Source organism: Trachinotus anak, unplaced genomic scaffold (genome assembly GCF_046630095.1).
Source record: "Trachinotus anak isolate AG129_WGS33_773 ecotype Australia unplaced genomic scaffold, CSIRO_AGI_Tana_v1 ptg000012l, whole genome shotgun sequence".
Lineage (NCBI taxonomy): Eukaryota > Metazoa > Chordata > Actinopteri > Carangiformes > Carangidae > Trachinotus > Trachinotus anak.
The window spans coordinates 13516447-13531065 of record NW_027273863.1 but is presented as its reverse complement, the minus strand read 5'-3'; the positions used below and the strand labels follow the sequence as shown (position 1 = coordinate 13531065).

At 41.8% G+C, this 14619-nt stretch overlaps 2 protein-coding genes across 2 annotated transcripts; both read left to right on the top strand.

The window, feature by feature from the left end:
• The first annotated feature begins 110 nt into the window (after positions 1-110).
• On the top strand, positions 111-5298 carry cacybp (calcyclin binding protein). Its single transcript, XM_071490869.1, has 6 exons — positions 111-264; positions 2498-2708; positions 2839-2935; positions 3038-3137; positions 3543-3637; positions 4086-5298. Exons 1-6 carry the CDS (start codon positions 247-249, stop codon positions 4246-4248), a joined length of 684 nt encoding a protein of 227 aa, XP_071346970.1. The 5' UTR covers positions 111-246; the 3' UTR covers positions 4249-5298.
• Positions 5299-6536: 1238 nt separating this feature from the next.
• plk3 (polo-like kinase 3 (Drosophila)) lies at positions 6537-14541 on the top strand. The gene is made up of 15 exons (XM_071490868.1): positions 6537-6891; positions 7993-8100; positions 8220-8336; positions 8586-8715; positions 8845-8932; positions 9489-9584; positions 9737-9935; positions 10108-10234; positions 10532-10647; positions 11758-11878; positions 11988-12071; positions 12442-12604; positions 12857-12986; positions 13202-13312; positions 13491-14541. Exons 1-15 carry the CDS (start codon positions 6676-6678, stop codon positions 13686-13688), a joined length of 2004 nt encoding a protein of 667 aa, XP_071346969.1. The 5' UTR covers positions 6537-6675; the 3' UTR covers positions 13689-14541.
• The last annotated feature ends 78 nt before the right edge of the window (positions 14542-14619 follow it).

Sequence of the window (14619 nt, the reverse complement as noted above, 5' to 3'; positions counted from 1 at the left end):
TGTTTAAATGTTTAGTCTGAAATGCATAATAAAACGAAGTACTTAAAAGAAGATACTGAAAGGCAGATTCATTCTTATATTTCGTGCATGTCAGCATGTCGGTCCGGCAGGTGGCAGTAGTGCAGTGAGAGACTGGCTCAGCGACCACCAGCAATCAAACAGGAAGAAGAAAGCGCTGCAGAGTCAGAGCAGTGAGGAGAACACACTTCTGGACAAAGCTAACACAACAGTTGAATCAAAGCTTAAATGGATCTAACCGAACAGGTAGACTGCATGATTTATTCATATTCGTATACATACTAACAGAGCAATACTGGGGCTTTTATGGTATAAACTGAAATGGCTGCGTTTACATGACTCCACTCGGAACAATGATACGTTAGCTAACCTTACTCCACTTAGCTAGCAGCAAGCCACCCCCAGCGGGCGAAGTGATATCTGTTTTATCTGTAGTTTCGGGAAGCATGTACATTTTTTTTAACTAAATTTGAAGGCTGATTTGACTGAGGTGATAGCAGTGCCTGGTCATGTTTGGCAGTGTTTGACATTAGCTAGCTAGCTAGCTAGCATCAAGCCAGCTTTGACTGTAGTTTACCAGAACATTCTAGCAACGTAATGCTAACACGGCTAATGTTGGCTAAAGTCACAGTGCACCAGTTGTCCTCATGATATCGAGATGAATGTAGAGAGTTTCAAGATAATCTCTGGCTTCAATTTTTTTAACAATGGAAACCAGGAGTATGTTAAATAACCAAGTACACGACAGTCTGTATTGTTTTATGAATACCAACTACTGTAACTTCCCTGACGTGTAGAAACAGAGTAATCGATTTAAACTTCTGTTTTGTGGGGTCTCCGCCTCTAACGGGCTTTGCCATTAGTTAACCCCGCCTTGGCATCCTGACACAGATCTTTGTATTTACTGACCGATCAGTAGTATCCCCTACAAAACCCTTGCTCACTTTTTCACTCATCCACCTTGACAGCTGATTTCTCCAAGGAAGTTTCTACCATCCTCAGGTCTCATAGGATGTCAAAACTGAAGACCTGCCTGAGTAATTCACCTTGCCGCTGGTGGTCTGCGACAGCCATGTCCACTGTTTTTGCTGCCTCGGCTGGCGCCACCAGGCTAAGACTTGACTCCTGCCCTGCCTTTAGTGCACTCTCCTCGGTAGGAGAGCATACGGCAGCGGCAGTCCACTGAGCCCAAGCTCTGGCAGCCAGTAGCCACCCTGACTCATATCTGCTCCTGCCTTCTCCTCAGGGTGAGAGCCAGGGGGGCAGAGGTGCTGGCCCCGTCAGAGCCTCTGTCTCAGGCTTGCATCATGCCAAGTAACTTTACTGTCAGTAAAGGGTGTCAGCCAAAGCCTTGCATCTTCCCTAAAAAGCAACATTCCCGCAATGCTTGCACTGCATTAGGAAGGAATGGCGTCCTATCAGCCTATCAGAGAAAAGACCCTCCTCTCCATTCCTGGCCACTGTAAGGCTGAGGGTGAAGGAACAATGCATAATGACCGCACCCTCCGCACCCACCCCACATGGCCTCAATGCTGTTATAAGTGAGAAAGGTGGGGCAAAAAATGTGTGTACCCTCACCTGACTCACATGCTGATAATCCTAACTCAGCCACTAACACACATGCTGTATATGTGGCCAGAATCACAGTGGAGAAGCCACGCTCCTGCACTAGTTCTCCCTCTGGCACCTGTATATGCCCTGTTTATGTCTCATTGGTGGAGCATCTCCGTCCTTACTAGCCACACACAGCCCGAGCTGGGAATCTGGGTATGCTGGTAAAAATACACATTTTTCCAAAGGAGGGCGCAATAACAAACCCGTGGCGTCTGGTTGAACTTTTGGCTGAGTCTACCAGGAACTGGCCAGAGAGTGACTGTTTGGCTGCTTCCATGTTTACTGACAATGTCAGAGATAACACGACACCGGGACGTGTGCGGTCATGCTCTGCCACACAGAGAAAAACTGAATTTTTGCAGAGATGAAGCAAGACAGGGAATTTTCATCTCCATCTATACATAGTGTATGTAAACTTCATTCACTCGGCAAAACTAAAACTATCAGTGTGACTTACCCTGATAGGTGCTATTTTGAATGGTGCCAGCCACTTATCATGCATAGTGTGATAGCAAGAACACCAGCCCTCTAGATAAAGGAGATGTATCCTAATTCAGGACCAAACTTTTGTTTAATATGCACATGTCCTTAATTTTGACTTTGACTATTTTTCCACAAAACTTCACTTGAAGTTAACTTTATTAAAGTTAATTTAAATGAACACTTTGTGCAATCTATGTGAAGCAAATATTAAGTATTTGTAAGATATGATTTGTCCCTAACTAAACTATTGACTAAAACTAGTTTTTTTTGTTGATCGACAAGAAGCAGTTTCAGCTCTGGAATTTAAAATGCATGCAAGAGCATAAACTGTCTAATTCAAGGATGTCCATTTCTCGGTGGTCTCCTGCTTTCCACAACGCAGATCAACCAGTTGGAGGCGGACTTGCTGGAGCTGGGGTCACTCTTGGAAAAGTCAGAGAGGAAAAGAGTGCAGGACCTGCTAAGACAGGAGCAGAAGAAGGTGGAGAAGGAGCTTTCAGTCAAACGACAGCAGAAGGAGCAACAGGCCAGGAGACAAGCTGATCCATCTGCAGCTTCTAAAGCACCATACACAGTCAAAATTACCAACTATGGTATGATGCCTTTGTTTACTAAGACTCAGTCATTGTGAGAAAGTGCAACTGTGTGTGAGTGTGTGAGAGTGTGAGAGAGAAAGCTGGAAAAGTATTTGAAAGTTTTTCACTCTTTGCATCCTCTGTGCAGCCTGGGACCAGTCAGAGAAATTTATTAAGATTTACCTTACACTGAAGGATGTGCACAAAATCCCGTCGGAAAACGTGGAGGTCAACTTTACAGAAAGGTGAGGTGATAATCAGCACACATATATACATATATTTAGTGTTTATTATTCATCATGTGTTGCTAATAATACAATTTCATATGCCCATCTTCACTGTTGCAGGTCATTTTCTGTCATGGTAAAAGATCTAGACGGGAAAAACCATCAGATGACAGTTCTCAATCTGTTATATCCAATTGATGAAAAGGACAGCTACAAAAAGGTGAATAAAGAACAACAAAACATCTGAAAATAATTTCAGAATCTTGGTTGTCCTGCCATACTTTTTTACAAATTCAAGCTGTTTTGCATTCATTGCTTCACCTTGCTTTGAAATCTACAAAACCTGCTGTGTTCTGACATGGCTCATTTACAATTGTTTAGCCACTAGAGGGCAGAAAGTAGACTCTAGTATACCGCATTGACTTATTAGGGTCTAACAGCTAAGGTGTTGTCTAAGATCAGATCAGGATGGCTCTCTTGTATATTTTCTTGGCAGCTGTTTAGTGCTGTCTCTGTGTGTGCTTTGTATTTCACTCTTGGTATTGATCTGCCAATTCCTGAAGAAAATATTTGGGTATATTTGTCTTTTCGAAAGGCCTGTAACCACCTTTTCTCCCTGAAACAGATAAAAACAGACATGGTCCTGGTCATGTGCAAGAAGCAGACAACAAAGAAGTGGGAGTGCCTGACAAAGGTGGAAAAGCAGTCGAAAGAAAAAGAGTAAGTTCAATATATAATGAAATTGAGTTCTTGTAATTTCCATCAATCCATAATTTCAGTTGAGGTCAAAGCCACTGCATGTTCAAATGAACAAGTTCATAATATGTATTGCACGACATACGTACAAATGCATCAGCAGCAGCTAATGACGCACTGACAGGAGTAGTTCCATGAAGAATATACTGAACCATAATTTTCGAACCATTTGAATTAGCGCTAATTTCACATCCACTTCTGGCCAATCAACCAAAACAGCAGTCCTTGTGGCACATCGAAGTGCAGTACCAGATCTACGTGCCAGGTGTCACTGCGTATTAGGCAGTGAATACACGTAGCTTTGGTGTACACACACACACACACACACACACACAAGATGAGAATAATAATCCGAACAAATCAAACAAACACATACACTTTCTCATAGTATTTCTCTAATGCCTCTCAATAGCAAACCCAGTATGGACGAGAATGCAGACCCCAGCGAGGGCCTGATGAGCATGCTGAAGAAGATCTATGCAGAGGGAGATGATGATATGAAGAGAACCATCAACAAAGCCTGGTCAGAGTCCCAAGAGAAGAAGATACGAGGAGAAGACATGATGGACCTCTAAACTGCACTCATTGCTTTTCCACAGGAAGACCAAGTGAGATCATCCAGGGCTGCAGCCGACTTTAAATTAATGTTAAATGTTAGGGGTTAAAATTCCCATTATATAAATTATATATCCACAAAATCTAGAGTTTACAGCTCATAGATCAGGTGGCAGGAATAATGTTTAAGCCCTGAATGGTCTCATTTTGGCCCTGCTTTGAAAACCAGGCTGTTGATGTTCTGTTAGTCATTGGTCATAATGCAGAAACCTGTAAGTGAATGAAATGGGGAAAATTCCCATACAAGTACAAGGTTCCTGTTCACCAGATGGCAACCTAAACATGGAAAGAAATCACATCATATCAAGCAATTCAGTCTATCCTTTTTTTTTGGCAAAGTTAGTTTTAAAGGGTTAAAGGACCACAAGGCATTTTTTTTTTCAAATAAATGTCTGTTTGTAGAAGATGGTTTGAATTCGAGCAGAGTAATAATATTGTACATGTACATGTTCTGTGAAAGCACTTGTTAATAATGTTCCTGTGCAGAATTCAGTGTAACTAAACTGAACTGATATTTGCATATTTTCAAGTGTACATTTGCCAAAGTCACGTTTCTGTTTCTGAAGACAACCAGAGGGCTCTTTGGACCGTTCTTGTCTTCATATCAGCCTTTCAGATTTTTTTACATTTCATAAATAGATCAGATTATAGCTGCAAAGACAGTACAACTCGTGCATCAGTCCAGTGTAGTAATTCACATTACTGGGTGTGAATAACTGTGTGTGTTTTGAAATTTAATGTATTAAACTCATTCCTGTTGCATAGTGTAACACTCGAACACATTCTTTTTATTTACTTAATTTGGCTGTCGCATTTCTGTAGTAATGGACAGTTTCCTACTATAGTTTGTAGTATTGGTTCATCTGTTTACATTGATTTTCCACCAATGTTGTAATATGTAAAAAATTTACATTTTAATTATGTTAATATTTTTCTTTGGCTTGTGTCATCATCTTACATGTGTCCTCATTTTGCTCATGCAGTTCAAACAAATACAACTCTTGAACTGAGCCCCCTTTGTCTCGGTTTGTCTTCTGGTTTGGACATCAGAATAGATATTCCATTCATTAGACATTTGTTAGGCCTCACCACACGTTTCCACTGGAGCAGCGGACAGCTTGAATTTTGTATAGTCATGATTTATATATTCCTTCACAGAGGCCTGTCTGCCCATCAAAAGTTAGTTTTTTATGTCAAGACTATGCACATATGGTTGATCTGAACACATTCAACTCCCCAATCCTGACTTTAAAAGAAAAAAATCTTTGCACAATAACCTTTACCTAAACATCAGAAAGATGAGCTGTGATCCCGATACTGTTTGACTGAAATGGTTATTATTGCTGGTCACCTGTTTGTGATGCAGTACAACTTTTAATGGTTAATATCCTGTGTTGCTTTTATAAACTATCACAACACAATTGAATAAAGGGAGTTTATACAGTTAAAGCCCTGCAGGGCATAGGCCTTTAAGTTTTTCTCCACCAGGTGGCAGCTCCAATCAGTACTTTACATTGGTTTCTCAAGGGATCTTACACACACACACACACACACACACACAGGACAAATCCAACCCAAGCTATATATCATATAATTGTTCTGGACGTACAAATAAGAGTCGTATTATATAAGGCCTTGTAATATTTCTATGCTATCTAATTAACTGGGATCCGTTTTAAGGTATTTTTTATGATGGTTTTGTTCATTGGACGGTCTGTGGGGCCAACTGGCAGAGGTAGGTACAGTAAACATGATAATAATAGAGGCAGAATAATTTAGGATGGATAAGATTTTCACTCCTTCACTCGCTTCTCTCGACATAATCCCTTCAATAACGAAAGAGCGAAAGTTAATAGCTCATGTTTATCTCGGGAGATTAAGAAATGAAAGTTGTCACCATCTGCACCGCCTCGCCGGAGCCTCTTTGCCACATTTCATAAACCGGGTCTGTTGATTAAAGATGACAAACAGTGGAAAACCCCCTGCTGGGGTCACGGCGTGTCACCGGCAGCAACAGCTGAGACGTGATCTGCGTCAACGTGAATTAAAACTGATTCCTTTTTTTTTTTTTTTTTTTTTTTGTCATTAGCCCATTCATTCATATTTTTCTTACACTCCAGATACTGTTTTGATTGAGACTCTGTCTGGGCAAATCGTCTGGACTTTCTCCACCAGTGCGCCATCTCCCCCCGCCCCCTGCCCCATGACGTCGCCGCTCGCCTATATAGGCGGAGGCAGCCGAGCCCGGACACGCCAGATGGATATGGTTGGAAGAGGCGGACGCATCATTACGCACAAGATCGACTACTGAAACAAATAAGCGAAAGGGATAAATATACGTATTTATATATAGATATACGAACTGGTCTTTTCTCCCGCTGTGTTAAATGGATACTGGTTGTTTCTCTGCGGCGCAGCGTATTTCGTGCCACACCATGAATGCGGATTTATTTAAGCCTGTTGTGGAGCGCGGACCCCAACAGTCCTCTGCCCCGGTGAAAACCAGCAGGAATAAACCCGAACAAATCAAACCGGAGCTGGCCCAGGTGGTGACAGACTCCAAGACGGGGAGATCTTACAGCAAAGGGAAGCTTCTGGGAAAGGTACGGAGATCTTAATATCTTAACTTGTGGTTGTCTCGCTTTCACCGCCGGAATCTTTCCGAGGGCGACGGGCGGACCTAGACTGCATCGGCCACTCGCTTGTTTTTAGTTTGATAGGGAGGCTCGGTGGTTAAAATTCACGATGGGCTGTCTTCCAGGTGTGTTGGCTCACTAATGCGGGGATAGGGAGCGATCTCGTGGTGGATGTGGCCAGCCTCCCCCTGCTGTGCGCGTCACTGCTGAATGAATCAGGCGCAAGGTGTGCCCAGCTCTTGAGCGCACACATGATTGGCAACACCTTTAAAAAAAAAAAAAAAAAAAAACCCCGAAGAGTTGTTAATTACAAGACGCCTTTCATTTAAATGGTACCTGAGACGAATGTTAAACCAAAAAAAAAAAGAAAAAACCCCATCTGTCTGTCTGACTGTGCTGTTGTGCCTCTTGCTCGCAATGTCGCCTCTGTGATGATTTCTGACACCGTATGTGCGCTGTATTGTATGAATGGGGCGGCTGTATCAACATGTTGCTGGTCATCGATACTCTGCGTCGGGCAGCCAGCCAAGCTTTCTTTTTTCTCCCTCTCTCTCCCTCTCTCTCTCTCTCTGCTGCCTGCCGCAGAGCTGGAAACGTCTCCGTCAATTTCACGGTTAATGAATGCAGCAGCCTGGTCTGGCTCAGTCCTCATGTCCTCAAGCCCTATATACTCTTGATTGGATAAAGGGGAGACACAAGAATAAACAGCAGTAAACATGATATTTGGGATTGGTTGTCAGTTTTAGAAGCACAGCAGCAGCATCCAAGGCAACAAAAGAGGCTGATCACCTTGATTATAAAATGGTTAATCTGACTAGGTTTAACCCCTTTTTTAAAATTTTTTTTTTTTTTATTATGTTTAATCCTGGATTGCAGTTTTCCCTCACATGTAGAACTGATCCTTTCCCTCCATGTCAGAATTGGCTGAATCATTGTTGAATCATTTTGATTGTTGTGTGTAGGTATTGATCCTTTGATAGAAGACTTGCCATTGAGAGAGGTTATTTATGGCCATTGCAGGTTTTCAACCTGCTGCTTTAACTGATCCTCATGTTTGTCTCCTCCAAGGGCGGCTTTGCTCGATGCTACGAGATGACAGACCTCTCCAGCAACAAAATGTATGCCGTGAAGGTGATTCCACAGAGCAGGGTGTCCAAACCACACCAGAGGGACAAGGTACATGATCATGCTCGACTGCTTTCTCAGTGTGCAGAGAGTAACCTGACTGCAAGTGTCTGGATTAGTGTTGGATTTGAAGTGTGCTCACAAATTGATCGATTTTCAAATTTTGACAGATTACAAATGAGATCGAGCTGCACAAAACCCTGTCACACAAGCATGTGGTGAAATTCTCTCATCATTTTGAAGACCAAGAAAACATCTACATATTCCTTGAGCTCTGCAGTCGGAAGGTGAGACTCTTAAAAATCTCAAGTACAGACTGTACAGGTTGCATGTCTTTTGCTTGCTCGTATGCAGCTGCCTTGTATTGCTCTACAGTTGTGCAACAGAAACAAAACTGAATATTATAATTATTTATTTTTCACTATTGACCTGGAGTCCAAGGCGCCTTATTTCAATGCTACTGCAGCATGTGTGATGTGTTGTAGTCTATTGACGGATGTGGGGTTGACAGTTTGTTTATTGCTTTGTCTCTGCAGTCCCTAGCACACATTTGGAAGGCCAGACACACACTCACAGAACCAGAAGTGCGATATTACCTCAGACAGATCATATCTGGTCTCAAGTATCTCCACAGCAGAGGCATCCTACACAGAGATCTCAAACTAGGTATGTGATCATATGACTGAAAATGTGGCGTATACGCACACACAAGCATCCCAGGAATCTGCTGTGACTTTGGGCAGGCACATGTTGTCTGTGGAATGCTGACTGGACAAATGTTTTTGTCTCTTTTAGGCAACTTCTTTGTCAACGAGAACATGGAACTGCGGCTGGGGGACTTTGGCCTCGCTGCCAAGCTGGAGACAGTCGAACAGAGGAAAAAGTTAGAATTATTTAATTTTTTTTTAATTAATTTTTTTTTTTTCTAAATCTAAAGGAGTTGGCCACAAAATCTGATTGAACAAAAAAAAAAAAAATATATATATATATATATTTGAAAATGATAAATAGCTTTTGGAACAGTTTCTCACTTTTAAGCCTGTTTATATTCCAATTTCTTATTTGACTTCTGAAGTTAAAAGCCATACGCATTACTTCTTGAGGGGTATCTGTATCTTGAACGTTACAGTCTCAGCCATTTTTTTTTAGACTTCTGTAATGCACATTGACCTAAAACCATTACGTCAGTTGCTAAACACATTCTTCTGCCCCCCCCTAAGTACCTAACTGAACCGGTTTCTAAGTGGCAGTTGAATGAAGTGGTTAGATCACAGTTTCAATACTTGTTTAACACCTTCCTGTGGAATACCAGAAGAATGACTGTCACAGAAAAAATACTTCAACCACCATTTCCTTGTCTGCATGACACATCAGCAGAACAGAAAATTAACTGAATAGTTCGAGGCATTAAATCTATCCTATACTTTTCTTTTTCTCAGGACAATTTGTGGGACTCCCAACTATTTGGCCCCTGAGGTGCTCAACAGACAGGGCCACGGCACAGAGTCTGATGTGTGGTCTCTTGGATGTGTCATGTGAGTAGTGTTTTCTGCTAATTTTAACCAATAGATGTTCTCCAATCATGTGAACAATGTCACATGACAATGACACGGTTGGTGTGAAATTGAGGAATCATTGTTTTGGTCTCTTGATTTGACCAATTGGTGCCTCGGTTTCTCCTGTTTAGGTACACACTGTTGTGTGGCAACCCTCCTTTTGAGACCCTTGACCTGAAGGAGACCTACAAGTGTATAAAGGAAGTTCGGTACAACCTGCCCGACACAATTTGCCCTGCGGCACAGAAACTCATCTCAGGCATCCTGCAGAAAAACCCCAGCGACAGACTCAGCCTGGATCAAATCCTCAACCACGAGTTCTTCACCAAAGTATGTCATACTAATTGTGTCAGTTTAATGAAGCCACCATCAAATGCTGATGCTTGTTTAGGGGGTGGAATCAGCACTTGATGTGTCCCTGTGCTCACTGAGAGCAGGCTGCGTGCCTCCTACTTTCCTCTTGCATCTTCCTCACCTTTTCGTCTGCCTCTTCCTCCTTTAGGCTTTCACTCCTGATAAGCTTCCCCCCAGCAGCTGTACAGCGGCCCCAGAGCTCCACCCCCCCAGCCCTGCCAAGAAATTCTTCACTAAAATGGCCAAGAGTTTCTTTGGCAAAAAGAAAGCCAAAGGTAAGCAGCAGTGCAGCAATCAAGTAACTGATCATCAAGTAGAAGGCCAGGTCATTCATTGTGCAAGTAACTGGGTTAGTTACATATTTGTCCCTTTTTTGTAAATGTAATCATGCAGCGCCTGTTGTTGATCCGGTTTTCTCTCATGGGAACTGTTGCTTTAAAAATGTTTGAACTGAACAGCCAGGTTGTAGTCAGCTTTAGTTTTCCTCCAAGCATTTCTAAGTACTGCTGTAGGTATTTAAATGGTCCTATGCTTAAACAGGTTTTTACAATGTTTGACTCTTGTTGTTGCAGTGGAGAAGATTCCATGTGAGGAAAAAGATGATAAAGACATTTCCAAGCTGGTGTCTGGCATCGTCAAATGTTCAATCAGCCGCCAGATCAGCCACAAGACAGTGGGACCCAATGAGGTACATCTTAAAAAAAATTTTTTTTTTTTTTACTCTACTTCTGCAAGGAAAAAAATGTTGACTTTGTTAAAATGGAGTAATTCCAGCTACCAATAAAGCAATCAAGTCCCACAGCAGTTCTCAATTGGTCTTAAAATCTGCTAGGGGAAAAATGAAGTACATATTTTCATCCTTTATTCCTGATAATTGCTTTGCATCCAGTGTTTGAAGTGAGCTTAAAACCTTGCCAGCATGTTCATTTAAACTGTAAAAGCATCTTATAAATGGAACAGCAATGGAGACAGGATGAATAAATATGTCTTTTAAATATGATTGAGAGCCTGAGTGCTTTCCCTCAAAATAGCATTGCAAATATAATATGTAGCAACCTGTTATTTGAACAGTGGATAAAACGTTTAACCTTACAGCTTTATAAGGATTTTAGAAGTTTGTTTTTCTGGCTGTTTCGCTGAGATTGCAGTATAAGATGCTGTAGTGTCCCAGAAGTCCTTCAGCCTGTCAACAGACAAGTGAAAGTCAGAGGAGAAATGTTGCAGTCTGTTGGTTGTAGCTGTTAAATAAAACACTGAATTACATTCAGATTTACTTAGGCCAGTGTCTGTAGTATGAATCTGAGGAAACTGTTACTTGGTTAAATCTATCATGCTTTTTCCTCTCCCCTTTTTTGTAGTCAAAAGTATCAGGTTTACTTTGTGTTCATGTTTAATGCAGAAAAACATGGCATGCTAACAAATAGATTACTGGTAGGTTATTTAAAAACAGGTTTGTGGTAACTTGACATGTGAAACTAAAAACCATATCAAAGGTGCAGCATGCTTGAAGGCGTACAGAAGCAAACCATGGTACTAAAAGTTTTACCTAAGAATAAAACTTTCAAAACCAATGAAGTCACAACAGTTCAAGTTCTAGCAGATGTTACAAAAAGAAGTGCGACATTGCTGGCTGAGTCTTTTAGACCCACAATCAATCAGCAAGCCGTGCTCATGTAAATCATTTTTAATTCTGTGGATAGCTTTTCTTTTTTTTGGCATGTGTCTGCTCTTACCAGCTCACCATTGGTTGTTACTTATGGCATGAATGTTTGTTGACTCATCTCTTGTTGCTGCTCAGGTGCCCTCTCCCACCGGTCAGCTGGTCAGCTCTGTGCCTCTGGAACAGACTCCTGCTGAGGAGGAATCCAGGAAATCAATCTCTCGCTCCTTCAAGGGCACCATGGCCAGCAGCACTGAACGTAGGTTTCAGTACTTCTTTTGAATAGATATATTTTTATTGCCTTATCTTTTATATATATATATTTTTTTTGTGATCAATGTTTCATGTTTTGCTCGTTATCTCTCCAGCATGCGAGGACGTCCTGACCCCTGCAGCTGTTGCTGAAACGGCCATGAAAGTTCTCAACGGCTGCCTGGCCACCATGCCTACAGGTAGGAGAGCAAAAAGCAGACAAACAGCATGCCAAATAAATACTGCTTCACTTAGGTCTTATAACATGAACCATTTCTTACATTCTCTCGCATTAAATTAAAAATGATGCAGAATCATTCAAGTTTAATCATCCAGATCTTCCCCTTGCCTCAGCCATTTCTTTAAATCCTCAGAATATCTGCTGACTCATGTAGCACCAAATACCTTCTAAGCTTATAACCTTCCTAACATTATAGGGTCTTCTTGTAAAATGCTGACTTACAGACTATGGAAATATAAGCATGAATTTTGTGTTCATTTACTCAGGATTGCCATTATTATAGGCTATGAAATTGCTCCACACTCCAACTTTTTTTTATCTCTCTCCAGCCACCAGGAACCCACCCTGTTTGTCCAGACCGCAGTCCTTCCTGTGGGTGACTAAATGGGTCGACTATTCAAACAAATATGGTTTTGGCTACCAGCTGTCGAACCAAAGTATCGGTGTTCTCTTCAATGAGGGAACACATCTCAGTCTTTGTGACCAACGCAAGTAAGTACCTTTTTAAGAGTTACAGTATTTCCTTGGGGCGTTGTGTAAACATTTACATTGCGCATAGGACATAGACTAGACTCAGTAAATAAATTGTGCTACAACTATACTTAAGTTTCTACATAGCTGAAGCAGTCATTCCCCGATCATAAGTGTTGATCATAATTAACTGAAGATTTTAGGGATTGATGTCTTCTATCAAACAATAACATTTTTTAAATGATGTGTGTTCTTTGTTTTCCTTCCAAACAGGACAGTCCACTACTGCTTGACCAACAACAAACACTTCAGTTTCCCTGCCAACTCTCTACCTGAGCAGCTCCGCAGCCAGAAACAAATTGTAGAGCTAATGGCCAACTACATGGAACAGAACCTCATGGAGGTACGAGGAAATGTGCCAGTTTAAGCTGATGGGCTGTAGTCATTAGTTTGATTAATCACATACTAAATGATGATTATATGTTGAATTTGAAAATGATTGTTTAAAAGTTTTGTAAAGCTTTAAAACTTTTGTGAAATAAGAAACTACTGAGTGCAGTTACATAAGTATTTAACCTGACCTTGTCATCTAAAGTCTATGCTTTCTGTCCTCTTCAGGGTGGAGATCTGCATTGTGAGGAACAGGTCTCTGGTGCCCCTCCTCTGCTGCTCCAGTGGGTGAAGACTGACCATGCTCTTGTCATGGTCTTCAACAATGGCACTCTACAGGTATGAAACTGCTCAGCCTCTATACTTTCGAGTCCTAGATACATTAATAAAACATAACAATACTGTAAACAATGTTACAAGTTACTAAAAGTTCATCAGATGCCATTTATCTTTTTGGGTAATTGTTGTAATGGATTATCCTTTTCTTACATTAATGCTCTGTTTTTGACCCTTCCAGGTTAACTTCTACACAGACCACACCAAACTCATCCTGTGCAAGTCATCTGATGACTCCTACTTACTCACTTACATCAGCCGGGAACGCATCTCATACACTTACCTCCTCAGCATGCTGAATGAGATGGGCTGCACCTCCGAGCTACGACACCGACTCCAATATGTGGTGCAGCTTCTCCAACATCATGCTGATGCCTGAGAGCACAGCTCTGTGCCTCCCAGGCTGCCTGAGCGGCAGATGCCTTAGAGGCAATGTGACTGGTTGACACCTTTTCTTAGGCAGCCTGACTGGTTGATATAATTTCTCAAGGCAGTGCTGGGAAGGGCTGATGTCTGTTTAGTTGATGGATGGAAGGCTGCTCAAGTCCTCTGAGCAATGTTCTTGTCTTGACTGGTGCTTAGGCTGCTGATTATCAAATTGACTGACCTTGATGAACATCAAGCAGTCAGGAAGTTGTCCAATGCAGCGTCTGTCTGAAGGGTTTGTGCCTGTCCAGCTTATGCCTCAAAGGTATCCACCTATAAGGTATTGCTACCTAAAATAAGAGACTCCTTAATTGCCTGAAATGGTGGATTCCTCACAGGCAGATGCCTAAATGAACACCCAGTCTCCCTATAACTTTCCCTCACTCACTCAAAACCTGCTTTTTGGCTGGATCTTTCAAAGCCACCACTCAACCCTGCAGCTTTCAGCTTCCTCTGATATCTGATAACCCAGGCATGGTTTCTCAAAGGTATCTAAACACTAAAATTGTCCTATTTGCTTGCAATGGAACAAGGATAATCTTGCAGCTGGGTTGCTTTCAGGCTCCATTTTCTGAAAGTATTTTGGCAGCATGGTAATTTAATTCCGTTGACCTGCACTGGACCTATGATCTTACAGCAGAGATGCTTTGGGAAGAAGTGTGGTTTGATTGGGGAGAGAGAGAAGGACCCTCCTACCCTAGGTTGGTTTCTGGCCTCTTTGGACCATGGTGCACACATTCATTTTTTTTTTCCTTCCTTTTTAAAACAATTACATGTGTACCATGTAATTTGTGCCAGCTATAGGATCACACTACGATCTTGACCTCACATGCACAAATGACATTCCTGGCCTTATTTGATGATGGTGATGCTAAACTTTGGAG

Coding starts and splice junctions, on each gene's coding strand:
- cacybp (XM_071490869.1), top strand. Junction 2,709..2,838: donor AGTCAAAATTACCAACTATG/GTATGATGCCTT, acceptor TCCTCTGTGCAG/CCTGGGACCAGTCAGAGAAA. Junction 2,936..3,037: donor GAGGTCAACTTTACAGAAAG/GTGAGGTGATAA, acceptor TCACTGTTGCAG/GTCATTTTCTGTCATGGTAA.
- plk3 (XM_071490868.1), top strand. CDS start 6,676: ATGGATACTGGTTGTTTCTCTGCGGCGCAGCGTATTTCGTGCCACACC. Junction 8,716..8,844: donor ACACAGAGATCTCAAACTAG/GTATGTGATCAT, acceptor TGTCTCTTTTAG/GCAACTTCTTTGTCAACGAG. Junction 10,235..10,531: donor TGGCAAAAAGAAAGCCAAAG/GTAAGCAGCAGT, acceptor TTGTTGTTGCAG/TGGAGAAGATTCCATGTGAG.